The 15,335-nt window shown below is 36.9% G+C and overlaps 3 protein-coding genes across 4 annotated transcripts; 2 read left to right on the top strand and 1 right to left on the bottom strand.

Annotated features, from left to right (window-relative positions):
- The first annotated feature begins 650 nt into the window (after window positions 1-650).
- ctdspl3 (CTD (carboxy-terminal domain, RNA polymerase II, polypeptide A) small phosphatase like 3) lies at window positions 651-4,459 on the top strand. Its single transcript, XM_079483221.1, has 11 exons — window positions 651-917; window positions 1,461-1,587; window positions 1,670-1,783; window positions 1,923-2,025; window positions 2,230-2,347; window positions 2,601-2,687; window positions 3,127-3,189; window positions 3,273-3,352; window positions 3,624-3,750; window positions 3,874-3,969; window positions 4,060-4,459. Exons 1-11 carry the CDS (start codon window positions 807-809, stop codon window positions 4,123-4,125), a joined length of 1,092 nt encoding a protein of 363 aa, XP_079339347.1. The 5' UTR covers window positions 651-806; the 3' UTR covers window positions 4,126-4,459.
- A 4,312-nt stretch (window positions 4,460-8,771) lies between these two features.
- Window positions 8,772-11,876, top strand: ndufs7 (NADH:ubiquinone oxidoreductase core subunit S7). 2 transcript variants are annotated; one of them, XM_079483105.1, is made up of 8 exons: window positions 8,772-8,834; window positions 9,420-9,456; window positions 9,680-9,748; window positions 9,930-10,047; window positions 10,173-10,352; window positions 11,191-11,237; window positions 11,399-11,487; window positions 11,623-11,876. In XM_079483105.1, the coding sequence occupies exons 1-8, from the start codon at window positions 8,819-8,821 to the stop codon at window positions 11,718-11,720; spliced, it is 654 nt and encodes a 217-aa protein (XP_079339231.1). In that variant the 5' UTR covers window positions 8,772-8,818; the 3' UTR covers window positions 11,721-11,876. The 2 variants fall into 2 exon arrangements, with proteins under 2 accessions (XP_079339231.1, XP_079339232.1); XM_079483106.1 differs by having other exon boundaries at window positions 8,798-8,834; window positions 9,707-9,748.
- A 265-nt stretch (window positions 11,877-12,141) lies between these two features.
- Window positions 12,142-15,335, bottom strand: gamt (guanidinoacetate N-methyltransferase). The gene is made up of 6 exons (XM_079483104.1): window positions 14,935-15,335; window positions 13,779-13,924; window positions 13,630-13,693; window positions 13,459-13,526; window positions 13,256-13,366; window positions 12,142-13,171 (listed from the first exon to the last, which is right to left on the bottom strand). The coding sequence occupies exons 1-6, from the start codon at window positions 15,107-15,109 to the stop codon at window positions 13,031-13,033; spliced, it is 705 nt and encodes a 234-aa protein (XP_079339230.1). The 5' UTR covers window positions 15,110-15,335; the 3' UTR covers window positions 12,142-13,030.

The following is a 15,335-nucleotide window of genomic DNA, read 5'->3' on the forward strand; positions in this document are numbered from 1 at the left end:
AACTTCGTTGTTAAATTCATTTGAATGTTCTTGTGCGTGTCATATACATGAACGCAGTGTATTGCAATACATGATTCAGTGGTGTCAGACAGAGATTGTTCAGATACGGAAGAGAACAAACTTAAGAAAAGATCAAATCGTCCATGAAATGCAAAGGAAAATATTCAAACGTATGCTAATATTGGGAGTCCTTATATATTATGAAAAACTTGTTATTCTGCAAAATGACTGTTGATGTGTAGGTATTATTATGTCCATTATTTTATTTATATATATAGTAATATTATAAGGTTATGCTGAAAGTGCAGAAAGTCAAAACTGCTTAATTCCTCAGTCATTATGTAAACCTCAATGATATATTTTGAATATACATGCAGATAAATATGAATTTGTCTTATGATGATGTAATCATGGTGGTCTACATTTCTCAGATCTAAAGACAAACCTGTTCAGCTCCACGAAGACCTTACCGCAAAACACGCCTTGCATTTAAAAATGAAACTTAAAGATTGTTTAAAGCTTTATTTTTGCATAAATACGCGCTTTTTAAAATTAAATGACTTCTCAACGTGAAGGATTATCACGTTTCTTCTGTTTGCGTCCGAAGCCCCGCCCACATTGTGAAGCGTGCGCGCTGATTGGTTAAAGCCGAAATGCGTTTGTCTTCATTTTGAACTGTGCCAGTCTGGAAACGGTGCGACGTCACAGAACCGATTCATGGATATTCACCGGAGTGTCGCATCGTTGTGTTATCCGTGAGCGTTGGTGTTTGTTAAATAAGTCTTTTTAATCAGGCCTGGCGGAAAATGAGACTTCGCTCGAGAAATATTTTGAACGAAAACCCAACGACACCCTCCCGCCGCCGTCGAGCCGCCACAGAGCTCGCTGTACCACACACTCCGTCGGCCCAGACACCGGTCAGTCGTGCTGTATTGACGTCAGCGTGTTTATTATTCATGCCTGTGTTTGGGTCTGTTGTGCGCGTGTTTCTTCGTTTGAAATGGTCCGCACGGGCCTGGTTAGCATGATGCTAACAGCTGAAAAGTTGACGTTTGGTTGAGGGAGCGAATTGAACTGCTCTACTTCAAAACGATTTCGTCAGATTGGCAAACAGTAAACACTAAGTATGAAGATGTAAAATGAATAATTACGAGTGTTAAATATGAGTGTTCAAAGTTGGAAGATGTGATGTTCCACGTAGTCGACAAGATTTCCGATCTTTGACGGACTTGTTTCTCGGCCAATCAGCTTCTCTGTGTATTGTTGAGGAAGAAGCACGTGGGTCTTTAGGTTTGCCAAATACGAAAATAACACTTAGTTTATTTATAAAATATTAATTGACACCACCTAACATAACATTAAGGATTATACATTATTTATTATTATATAAACTATGTACTTAATTTAGGTGTATTTTAATATTTTTCAAGTGTTCATGTCTCCCATATGTGTTGCTGTAGGATGAGAATGAGGTGGATGTTCTTCAGGACTGCTCTAAGCTGGACTCCGATCATGTCCCAACAGCGGCCAAACGTCCACGCATTAAACATGGAAGGAGAAAAGCTTTATTAACCGATGTCTGTAAAGGTAATTTATTCACACATAAATGCATGTTCCTTGAGATGATGTAACGGCAGGCGTGATCTTTTTCCAACATCTCAATCTTCAGAATCTGATTTCAAGACACCGATTCGTCACCTCCGGGAACGACACTCTTCAGTAAATCCTGCCGCTCGAAGCCTTTATTCTCCTTCGGTGCACTTCCTCACACCTCCAAAAGACAGTGAGTGCAGTAACAGAGTAGAGAAGAACCCAATTGAGACTATATTTAGCAACCTATCGACAGTCAATACTGTTGTCAGATAGTTTGAGAAGTAAATAAAGGCTTATGTTACCTTTATATCACTTGTACTGTTTGATAGATGAACAGTCCACCCGTGGTGCGCTCTTCAGTCCTGAACAGCGTGTGTTTGGCTATAGTGCCGTGAGCCCAGAGGATGAAGAGAACGACGAAGTCTTTAGTCCGTGAGTCTCTTCTATAGACCATTTTTCTGGACATTAACAACACCGTTTGGAGTCGCTTCCTTCTTTTGCATAATAAGTCATATTACTATTATAATTCAGTAATAAACGTGTTGGTTTAAAATTGTGATTCAGTTGTAAATGTTAAAAAGGGGTTGAATTTGAACTACTCATTCTTTTTATGTTAAATGCTTGTTTTTTCTTTAGTTTCACGTTTATTAAGAACATACCAAACCGATCACAACAGTCCAGACCCGTCTCAGCGGTGCGAGACATTCCACCAAAGACAAGAAGCACGCCTGCCGCTACACTCGTGCTTGACTTGGTGAGTGTTATCTGGCTTTTATTAGGCATTCTGATTGGCTGTAATCTGTGATTTGTGTTGTGTCAGTCACAGCGCTCAGTGTTGACAGACAAATTGCCCGTTGCTGGAATCTTGTCATGTTGCCACTGGTTTAGACAATGTAACTCGTGAATGTGTGTTATTGGGTATCTGTTGTTTAAGACAGTTTTTGTTAGTTATTAAAGTGTAGGAGAATGTCAGATTGATTGTAGATCTTATTTTTGTATGATCATAGGATGAAACCCTTGTGTTCAGTTCACTCAATGTGATTCCTGATGCTGAATACACATTCAACACCAACTTTCAAGATAACAAATACAAGGTTGGTAAATCTATTACTTTACCCTGAAAATAAAATGTGAGAGATCAAGTTTCTTTAGAATAAAAAAGAAAGTATTTAAAATCAAGTAGTCTGCTTTTTTAAAGTTTCTTTTAAATGGATTGTTTCCCCAAAATGAAAGTTCTGTCATCATTTACTCACCCTCAGAATAGATTGATCCAAACCTGTATACATTTCTTTCTTCTGCTTTACACAAAGGAAGATATTTGGAAGAATGTTTGTAACCAAACCGATCTCATCCTCTATGGCACTCAATAGGGAAGAGATCTGCTTGGTTACTGACATTCTTCCAAATATCTTCCTTTGTGTTTAGCAGAACAAAGAAATGTATACAGGTTTGGAACAATCTGAGAGTAAATGTTGACTGTCTATTTAAAGCGAATGAGATGTTGAGTGTCATTCACAAAGTGTTTTGTTACAGGTATATCTGATCCTTAGGCCATATGTGAAAGAGTTTCTGCAAGCCATGACGAAACACTTTGAGGTAAAACAAAGACTGATTGTTTGTCGGGGTAATTGCCAAACTGTGATTGTTGTATGTGAATGAATGAATATATTCTGTTTCAGATGTTCGTTTATACCTCTGCTAAGAAAGAATATGCAGAAAAGATTATGGAAATATTGGACCCTAGCAAAAAGCTCTTCAGGTGAGGCATGCGCTGACTGCAAGCAAACATTCAGTATCTTTAAGTGTCCTACTACTTTTTAAACACCCTCATACTTGTTTTAATTGTGCAAACAATTTATTAAAAAATGATTGTGAGTATCTGCACTCCCTAGTGGCACCAAATAGAATTGCAATCTGTTTATTTTATGTTCTGACAGAAACACAAAACTTACAAAGTGACTTATTTTCTTCTTAAAGGAAAAAATTAAACGATCAACCTCTTATTACATGTACTGTATGTGTGTTTCAAGACATCGTTTGTATCAGGATGACTGTGCTTGTGTGCTCGGACACTACATTAAAGACTTGAACGTGCTGGAGAGAGACCTGTCGAAAACCGTCATCCTAGACAACGCCCCTCACACTTTCCCTTATCACGTACGTCTGTCTTTACTGCACAATGTGCAGGTTTTTGTAACATGTTAAAGATGGTCTCTGAGTTGATCAGATGCTTGTCAGGTTTGTCAATATTGTGTGTTCATCTGTGTTTGTTTTTAACAGCTGATGAATATGATTCCCATAAAGAGCTGGAATGGAGACAAAGAGGATCGCGAGCTGCAAAAACTCATCCCGTACTTGGAGAAACTAGTGCAAGCGGTGAGTGTTTTAATGGAGTATGAATCTGTAGATTTCTACATGTCATGTTATGATAGTCATGATGATTTTGTTTGCTTATTGTGTTTGCAGGATGACTTTAGAAATGTTCTGAAGAAGAGAACCGACCACTTTCACAGGCTGCTTACTGAAGACTGAATCTTTGAATAAACAAAAATGTGTGTTGCGATTCCATTCCTATGAATGCAAGTCAATGCACAAGCTATTTGCTAGCCAAAGCTAAATGTGTTGTTGTCATGATGGTCAGCTGGTGTTCTGACTCTCGTGCAGATTAGGGCTAGAATCTTTAATTTATTGATAAACCTTGATCTTTGTACAGGTTTCTGCTATTGGATTGTTTTTGCTTTTCACATTTTACACTGTTAACAGTGTTTATTCATTTGTCTTTTCTGCAGAAGGCTATTTTAAGGTATTTTTGGTGTTTGCAATAACCAATAAAATAAGAAAAACATGTGTTTTTCTTTCAAACGTGCATCTACCTGTACGTATTTTATGTTTGAAACTAGAAAGTGGTAGATTCCAGTTCACAATGTCTCATATTATCTGTGCTATTAACACAAAAATTGTGCTTTCAGATATAAGAAAATTCTGTCATGTATCACAGTCGTTTGGCTACCAAATGATTGTGTTCTGTAGAAGAAAGAAAGTCATACATGTGAGAAATGACAAGAGGAAGAGTAAATGATGTGCATTTTTGGATGATGCTTCAAAATTCCCAATCACATAAAGTGAGGCAAGTAATACGTTTCATAAATGACCCAAAGAGACTCAACACCGATCATAACTTCATCGGGGTGCCTTTCATGGCCCTATATTTCATACATCACTTATCTCCATGGCAAGAGCTTCATTCTGGGCATCATCATTTCTGCCCTTCTGCATCATGTGGCTGATGCATGAAACTGCAGTAACGCACATCATCAATATATATAGTGACACAAAAGACAGTGCCAGTATGATCCACATCTCTGCCTCCTGCTGCCTTCTGTCCCTCTCCCAGGGGTGCCCCTGTTTGTTGCAGGTACCCTCATTGGGGTCAGGTATGGAGTAGGGGGGACAGGCGAGACACTGTGTATTAAGTGGACCGTAGCAGGTGTTGCACGTATGATGACATTGAACGCACGTGCGAGAGGGACGACTGCTGTTTCCCTCTTCTTCGTAATGATGAGGTGGACAGGACACGAGGCAGAACTTCTCATACAGATAATAGGGGTAGGCACACACTGGAACATTTGATGTATTGGAAGATAATTAGACATGATAAACAGATTTGAATGTAAACTATGAAGTACAAACTAAAGATCTTTGCATCACTTACCCTCACAAGTTCCATATTGGTCTTTAATCTCACAGTTTTGTACAATATGTCGCCTAAGACGGTGATTTATCATTTGCTTCTTAGTTCCATACAGCACCATATGAACCTGAGATGGATGCTCTTAGGTTGAGAGATAGAGTAAACGGTACAATTTATTTTCTTCAGTTTTTTTCTTCAGATTCTATTCATACTTACCTCCATTGTACAGAGATAAAGAAACGTATATCCTTTTTTGTTCCAAAATAAGAAATACAGGTTTGATAACATAATGGAGAATTTTAATTTTTGGTTGAACAATGCTTTTAACTGTCAGTTACTAAAGAAATTAAAATAGGTGTTCTTAACCCTTGGGTGGTGTTCATGATTTTGTTGCTCTGGTCTAGTGGAACCAGAGCGTTATTTGTTTAAATAAAACAAATGATTTCAAAATACTTTATTGATATTTACTTTTTCCCAGTTACAAGCTAAATATGGCTAATATTTGTCATTTACATCCTTGCTGAAAAAACTATAGAAACCATTACAGAACTTTTTATGGTTTTCATTAAAATACCATTAGGAACCATTTGCTTTTTACATCGTTACAAAATGTATTTGTGTTGAGTGTTTTGGGTATTATTCCAATAAGATTTAACATCCCACCAATTGAATCCATCACATTCCAGTAGATACCATTATAGTTTCCATTAAAGCCAATACAATTCCCATTATAACCTCTAAATCTTTTACATTTTCTATTGTGATTTTGGGCAGCTACATTTTTTTGTTAAAGACAAAAACATAATTTTTTGTACAAATAAATAAATGTAAATCTTACATTGAATAAAAACGCCACACAAGGGTTAAGCTTGCATTATATAATATCATATTTAATCATATTCATGCCTGTGACTTGGGGTTTGAAAACATACCGCTTCTATCAAGGTTGTTGTTACTTTCTGTTTGAAGGACCCAATATCCAGCTGGAGCTTTGTCCCGGAACTGTATATGTACAACAGGCCAGTCATAAAATTCCTCATAGGACCAGTCCAGTGGTCTGGAAAAGAAAGATAAATTGAAATATAACCATCTGTCATGTCTACATCTGTAGTTTCAAGACCAACATGGATGTTTGACCTGACTGCGCTGAGGGAGATAGTGAGGTTTCTACATCGTGTGTTTGTGAGGGTTAGATGCAGTTGCACATGTTCCAAAGACCAAATCCAACTTCCTGATCCTTGCCAAGCTTTCTTGTTCCATCGAAGAGTGAATTTACCACTTAACACACTTGCAGACAAGTAAAATAGTCAAAATACTTGGACAGATAAATGTGTCTTTAGAAAAGACCAGACAAAATTTTTTACCTGGGTCTTGTGATGACATCTCTACACTTTTTCTGAAACTGGACTGATCTCCAATTCCTGGCCATTCCCATCAGCCTATCAGCATCCAGATGCCCGTAACCAAAGTAATGGCTTACTGAAGGAAATCCATAGCCCAGAGAGTGAAAAAATGCAGTCTGCATTTTTACATCAGACAAATGTAATGTGTATCTCACAAACTGATAACTTTTCACGCTCACCCAGTCTTAACATTCCACTAGGGTGCCAGTCCTCTCTCCTAAGACCCACTGGTCTAGACACTCGTATCGCAATGTACCGCACGTCACGCCAGGTCAGTGTAGGGCTATGAGGTTGACAAAAATTTAGTAAATTATGAATGACATTAATCAAAATTGTATATTGTGAATGACATATGTGTAGTTACTTCGACTCATTTGACAAAGCAATGATCCCTGCAGTGAGAGGAGTGGATGCAAGATCCGAAGTCACCTGCAAAACACATAGGCTGACATTAAGGGATAAAGGATCATTCAGTGGGCCGGTCATGGTGGGGTGGTCTCTGCTTTTGGGCATCCTCAAGGTTTGCAACGCCTGCAAACACGGTGCATAATTAATTCAGACTGAATTACTCTATTTTAAAGCGACTATCTAATACCATTATTTCTTGTTTGATGACGTGGTCATGTAAATAATGTGGATGGAATGAATGCAAAGGCACGGCTCTTCGATTCATGTGGAAATAATTTCCATCAAACATGAGTTTATAATCAGTTTTAATAATTCAATTCAGTTTAATTTATATAGCGCTTTTCACAATGTTTCATTGTTGCAAAGCAGCTTTACAGGAAGAAAGACAAAAAAAAATTACAAAAGTATTCTAAGGATTAAAATAACAAAAATAATTACAGTAGAAGCGGTAAACAAACTTCAAAGCTGACCAAACAGTCCTTTATTTATCATTGCCTGCTGTAAAACTGATTTAAGCTTATTGGAGAGGAGAACTGGTTTCTATTTGACACTGCTTCACCCTGTTGGCATAAGCCATTAAAATATTATATATGATCTATAGTAAAATTGTGGAAATCATGTTTTTGTTTGTGACCATTTGTATTTATGACATTAGTTTAACTACAAATATCACTGCTAAACTGTGGTTGCTGTAAAACTATGGTATTGTAAAAATGAAAGAAAACACATAAATAAACAATCAAACAATAAACATGCCTTGCCCGAGGTAACTTCCGGTCTATCTTTGGTTCTAATATAACAATATTTTATATTTAGATAAATGAAATAAATATTAATTTATATTAAGATTTTATTCCATGCTAATTGTAATTTATAACACTCAACAGTTATTAATTTTTTTCAGATGTGAATCGGAAGTTTGGCCACATGATGTTTGTTTGTGTTGTTGATGCCGATGAAACCTTGGTGTTTAACCATGACATACATAGTAAAACCACACTGCGAATCAACACAAAGAAATATAAATAATCTATCAATAAAGGAACCACAGAACAAGACAAACTACAAAACACGACTAATAACTTATTACAAAAAACCCGCAGTTACATTTTCGTAAGGCTAATTTAATGAGCACACCTTTCCTAAATAAAGAACGCATGTCTGCGCTTACCCGGGGGTCGTTTAGCTGAACGAGGGTCTCAGATACTGATATCCAACACATCAGAAATAATGAACACACTTCATACATCCTCATCATGACTGACCGTTATTCACACCGACCGTTTTCTCATTTTACCAAATATAAACTTCATATTTACTTTTACGGATTTAAAACAATACAGATTTGACCAATTATATATCAGGAATAGAAGTTGTGAATTAACAGATTGTTCATATTTTGCTGATTTTATATGTGAATTGCATGAGAATGCAACTTGCTTTGCTACTTTGTTGATTAATCATTTATATATTTTTCTTCAGTAATCCTCTAAACCTTACAATATTATTATATTTATTCCGTAATTGTAACTGTAATTTAGAATTTTATTTAACGTAAAAATGCATTAAATGTGTTTGTGTTGCACTTGATTATATTTTTATACTATATTTTAAAATATAAAAATAATCATTTAAAGTTCCCATTATTATGTTATTATCTAAGGTCTTTTATTAACCGAGAGGAGGAAGTCGCGTTACAACCGGAAGTAGGTATTATGCAAAGATGGCGGCGTTGATGGGTGAGCGAACGAGTTTAAAAGTAGACGTTTTTTAAGTAAAGGCAATGCAGAATTGTTCTTACAGCATCATATGAAGACGTGTTGCTTTAAATATTAGCCCGCTGTAATGTGTCTTCCGTTGTTAAGTGAATGTTTTCGTGTCTTAATAGATTTTACACACTGACCTTGTTACTCAACACGACTGATCTGAGATTGACTGTCGCATACAAATAAACATTTGACATTATACTCAAACGTTTAAGTAGTTAAGAGTCATGCTGCAACTACATCGACCTTTCTAAACCCAGAAATAATTCGTTTATTTTGTACATATAAACGGTTTCTGTAAAGTTTAAACCTATTAAGCTTAATAACGAGGTAGCATGATAACGTTCATTTTTGGGGAAATGAATAACAAATTTAATTAAATGTAATGGAATATTATCTTTAGTTTTTCTGCTGGTTGGTATATGCACGTTTGTTTTTATGCAGTGCTTTTAACTTAAATATTGTAGTTTTGTTATGCAAATATAGTTGAGTGTATTTTAGGTTGGTACAGGTCATACAACTATTTATTGAATAATGACTTATGTGTAATAATTTTAGTGTCACGCCTTCCCGCCCTTGGGTCCTTTAATATAAGGTAAGGTTTTATTTCCTTTACTTCGTTAAACTTGTGTCGTCATAGACTCATATTAGTGCCTTTTATATAAAACGCCTCATGCAACTTGATTTCATCCTTAGAACTTCATAGACGCGTGTTGCTTTTGTCAGTTGCGTTGTTTATTCTATATATTTATCTCTATTATTGCATTATTCTGATGATTAATTTGAGTGTAATGTATTTTTTTATATTTTTAATGTAGGGCCATTTCATCTTTTGCTGCTCATAGAAAAGTTCCACTGACGGACACAAAGGATGAAAGCTCCACAAGGTGTGAAATTGATTATTTTTTTACATGAATTAAGTTTATATCATTAATATTTGCCACATTTATAATTTTCCTTAAAGCAAATATTTCTATTTTTACTGATGTTATCCATATCAGTAATGTTGTGATGGTGGAATTATTTGTTGAATAACAAGTAAAAATAGGTGTGCCGATTTCTTTCCAGCCTTGTCCCATTCAGAGAGAAAAGCACAGCATTAGCACCAAAACCAGCCTCATCGCTCAGCAGCAAGGGTGAATACGTCATTACCAAGCTGGATGATCTGGTCAACTGGGCGCGCAGGGTATGTACAACTATTAGAGAAGCCAAATCAATGCAATTTTTTGAGGTTATGTTTAGAAGCAAAAATTTGATTTTACTCCTCCTACAGCAACTAAATGATTTAAAAAAAATTGTGTTTGTGTTTAGAGCTCCTTGTGGCCCATGACCTTTGGCCTGGCTTGTTGTGCTGTGGAGATGATGCACATGGCCGCTCCACGTTATGACATGGATCGATTTGGTGTTGTATTCAGAGCCAGCCCTAGACAAGCTGATGTCATGATCGTCGCCGGAACATTAACCAATAAAATGGCCCCTGCTTTGCGGAAGGTATCTACATCATAACGGATTGAATAAGCTACTATTGTGTATATTACTTTTAGGTAATATACATTTAAGTAAATTACTTGTTAGAGCAGTTGCAAACCGTGATGTTTGAGCCTTGGCCTTCTGCGCACGCAGTACAGTAGGGTATTTGAGCTTACTGTGCTTTCCTATAGAAGTGCGCATACATTATTATACCATCACACTTACCACATCATACATTTACAATGGTACTCCAGACTTGAAACGTAACAATCCAAACAACACAGCAAGAGATTTATCACCAAAATAACACGCAATACGAATACAAATCATTATTACACATACAGGTCTTAATATTCTTAATTAATTAGAATATCATGAAAAATTTCAATATTTGTTGTCACTCATTTCAGAAAGTAAAACCAATATATTATACGATCCATTATACATAGAGTGAAATATTTCAAGCCTTTATTTCTTGACATTTTGATGAGAAGGGCTTACAGATAATGAAAACCCCAAATTCAGTGTCTCAGAAAATTTGAATATACCAAAATATCAATAAAAAAAAGGATATTTTAAACAGAAATGTCAGGCTTCTGAAAAGTATGTTCATTTCTATGCCCTCAATACTCGGTTGGGCCTCCTTTTGCATGATTTACTGCATCAATCCGGTGTGACATGGAGGCAATCAGCGTGTGGCATTGCTCAGGTGTAACAGAAGCCCAGGTTGCATTAATAGCAGCCTTCAGTTCATCTGCATTGTTAGGTCTGGTGTCTCTGATCTTACCGGAATGCAAAACGTTCCCTGAGGTTTCGATACTGTGATAGTGACTTCATGTGTATGTCTGTGTAATGGCAGGTGTATGATCAGATGCCAGAGCCCAGATACGTCGTTTCAATGGGAAGGTAAGAAACACAGTTTATTATTTTGTCTTGAGTAATAAGCTGACAGATTTTGCTTTAGATGTAGAAGACTAAACACTTGGTGAAGCAGGTGTTGAAACGGTCAAGTTCATTATGTTACACTTTTTGCAGACCGAAAAACTAATTTGTTTGTTTTCTGCTAGCTGTGCTAATGGTGGAGGTTACTATCATTACTCTTATTCGGTGGTGCGGGGCTGTGATCGTATCGTGCCGGTGGACATCTACGTCCCAGGTGTGTTTCATCAAGTTTCAAATAAGTAGCAGCAATATTGACCCGTGTTTTTTATTTTATTTTGTACAAGAATATTTGTTTTTATTGTTTTTAAAATGTGTTTACAAAATAATCTAATTTGTGCCTGTTCAACAGGTTGCCCTCCAACTGCTGAAGCTCTTCTGTACGGAATACTGCAGTTACAGAGGAAGATCAAACGAGAGAAGAAAATAAAAATTTGGTATCGCAAGTGAGAAGGGATTGTGTGCGTGTGTCTGGTCTGTTAAAATGTTTATTTAATTCTGGTCATTTGTCGGCCTAAGAAAATTTATTTCTTAGGAACTTCTCTAGATTGAGCCCTCCTTGAGCTCATCTTCTTTGTAGCTACATTAAAAGACTTTCTGAATGCTGAGAGGTTGCTGAAAAAAATGTGTATTTTTTTGTGAAACTTTATCACTGTAGCCATAATTGTAATACATATGAGCATCTATAGCCCAACTTTGAGGATGAAAGAATCCAATAATTTTAGTAAGAATGACATTGCCAAGTTAAATCCCACCTGAAATAATAATGATATATCCAAATCTAACACATTCAGGTAGATCTCACATAACCTGTTAAGTTTGGATCATAGTTTAAAGTACATAGAGAAAATGAAATGCAAAACATAGGCTAACATTTGTTAGCATTGTGACAGCATTATACTTCTGTTAAAGGTGAAAGGAAAATTTCCTCACAAATCTTCATTACCATTTTACAAAATAATTGGAATGCTTTTCATTGTAATGCAGTAAAGAAGACAACACTAATGAGATTTACAAAGACCCTTTTGTGAATATGAATATAAATGCAAATGCGTATATTTAATGTAATATGATTGAAGTTAAGTTTAACAGCTCTGGTCCATATTCTGCATTTTTACCGGAATTCAAAAGTGTGCCCTACCCACATATATTACAGTAAATTGATAAATATGGTCTCATTTTACAGAAAGCTGTCAACATTTTGACAATCTGTAATGCTACTCTACTGCTAACTCATCTCTTGTGAGTTTGTGTGATATAAATATGAAATTTATTATTATTTGTATGATTTTCACTAGGGAGAGAGGTTTTGGGAACAAAAAATGCTAAATTGTTTATGAGATTCTAAGCTTTAAAAAGATACCATATATCTCAGAATTTTAAGATTTGATGATGCAATATTAGACCCACCACCAGGGCAGTGTTTAAGAGAAATCAACTAAATCAAATTGGTGCTTACTCTCTACCTATATTGTGCAGTGTTAAAATGCCTGAGATCGCAGTAAAGCACACTGAAGACTCAGTAATGTGTAATTTGTGTGTGCAATGAAGTATAAAACCTGGACATGCAAGAAACGTAAATAGTAATTGTTTATTTCATGTAGTACATTTGAAAAAAGAAATTTGGCATAACTATAGTCATTTATAAAAAGCAATTCATTTATAAAGTTATAAATGAATAAAACATTGTAAAGCTACTGAGACAAAAAACTGTAGAATGTTATTTAAATGTAATTTGTATAAAACACAGCGTGTTTTTTTTATTCTTTAAGAATAGTGGGTGTGATCATCTTATTAAAGGAATAATATTTGCATTCACTGGGAGGACTGATGTCCATCAACGTGCTGCTGATCTTCTCTTTTTTGAATCCGGCTTCCACAAGGTGGGACACTTGTGTCTCCTAAAGAAAAGAAAACCCAACAAAGAATCAAACCATAAAGTATTATATATATTCTCACTTACGTTAACTCATACTTTTACCCACCTGGAACATTTTCTCAATGTCATCGTATTTACTTTTCAGCAGCTCGCCCCAGGACGTGAGATTACAGTATGTGAGCACACCACCGGGCTTTAGCAGTCTGTTAGCATGACCCTATGAACAAAGTGCATCAAGATTAGCAAGCAGTTCAAAAACCTGAGTTTGGTCAATGACAGCAAATATTCCCTATCTGATCTCTGACATACCTTAATAAAGTTGAACTGGTGCGTGTGCCAAGTCTCTTCTGACAGAGGGTATGTATCATAAAGAATGCCTGTGACAAACATATAGGTACATTATATTTCTCACATCTTTAAAATATAAGAATAGTAAAACACATGTTCTTGCATCAAAGAGAACTGTATTAGATATCTTACCATCAAAATGATTGTCAGGTAGGGTTGACACCACATCTTCCCAAAGACCTTTCAAAGGAACAACCTGCACAAAGAGCACAACCATTTAGTGGCACACAAAAAAAACGAACCACTTAAAAGGGTGTTTGAAGAAATATTTTACGCTTTACTTTGTGTGGCTGACTCTTGGCCCACTCCTGCAGTCTCTGGAATACCCCATCATTACACTCAACGATCCAATGCTCTTCAATGGGGAAGGACTCCACTTTAGTAGCTGCTATGGCCATTCCAAAGCCAATCTCGAGCACCCTTCCACCTTCATTCCCCAAAAATGCATGCTTCTTTAATATCAAACATGTTTATTTCTTATTTATTGCTTCCAGACTCCATTTAATCTGCTGTGCAATTGCACTTGAACCTATCCCTGTCGAATAAACAGCATATGATGGGTTAGATATGTTTGATGTTGGTTTGACCAGCATCAAAACATACCAAACCAGCATATGCTGTTTTTTCAACAGGGATACCATTACAATGCGTTGAGTAAATATTGAATGCAACGTGTAGGCTACTATACACCAGCCAATTTAACGTAAGCCAATAAACACAAGTGTGTTCTACGTAGTGGCAGTTTTACTCCGTCCTCTTAGACACATATGAGTGACAGAGTTACGGCCACTGCTAAGGTGTTTCCCTGGAGCTAATGTTTCAGACGAGTAAAAATAGGCATGCGTGACCCTTCTCAAATAAACGGCATTTCTAGAGATTCAAGCCTTTTTTTAGTCAAACATGCTCCGACGGTGTGGAAATATGTGTATGCGCAAATAAAGCTGCGAGTTTGAGTCCGTGTCAGTAAATCTGCGCAGGCAAAGTCAACTCTCGCACACGCATGAAGCCGCGCGCTGTCCCGTGGTATATTTAAACTGTTAGTGATAGTTTATATAACAGTCTTCGGCTTGAGGGGAACTGCACAGCTGTTGCCGTGGCACAAACACGTGTCAGTCCGATAAAATGTAGATAAACGATTTTATCATCGGGGTCACGCGAAAGCTCACGTAGGAATCTTTCGATCCTACTATTGTGAAGGCGTTCCTCATGAATATCAATGACCCGCAGTGCGATTGGACGCTTCGACGCAACGTCATCGTACGCCATAGTAGATTTCGCACGTACGGTTTTTGACAGATACGTCAAATGCTTGCATACCTTTGAGTGTAGCTTTGTAATAAAAGCACTTTTAATCCTCATTCAAACGCCGCTACGCTTAAAAACAAAATGTCTCTTCATTCGTTGACAGGTTAAATCAATAAAAGCTGTCAAAATTACCTTTAGATGCGGCAACTGTTGCAAGTGAGTGCATGTATGGAGTCTCCCAGCGCTCCATGACGGGCTTGCCCATGATCTCCAGGTGTGTGTCGGTCTCATTGTAGTCAGCGTTCGCGTCGTGCCACACTTGTTTGCAGTTCTCCCCCTTCGAGAAGATCGGCTCAGAAGTGGTCATGGTGAATTATTATTGGATGTTGACGTGTTTTCGTGCGGTGGCTAAAGAGATCGTGTCTGTCGTGTCTTGAGTTTTATATATATTAAGAACCGCTGACTGTGCGAGAAATGATCGCTCAGTGAGAGAGTGTAGTGTTCACTTTGAGAAGGGGGTGGTGTCTATTGCTGAATGACAGCTGGGCCGCTTCTGATTTGTGATGGTTAACCCAGCAGCTGTAACCTTCCCC

The sequence above is a fragment of the Barbatula barbatula genome (genome assembly GCF_947034865.1).
Source record: "Barbatula barbatula genome assembly, chromosome: 20".
NCBI lineage: Eukaryota > Metazoa > Chordata > Actinopteri > Cypriniformes > Nemacheilidae > Barbatula > Barbatula barbatula.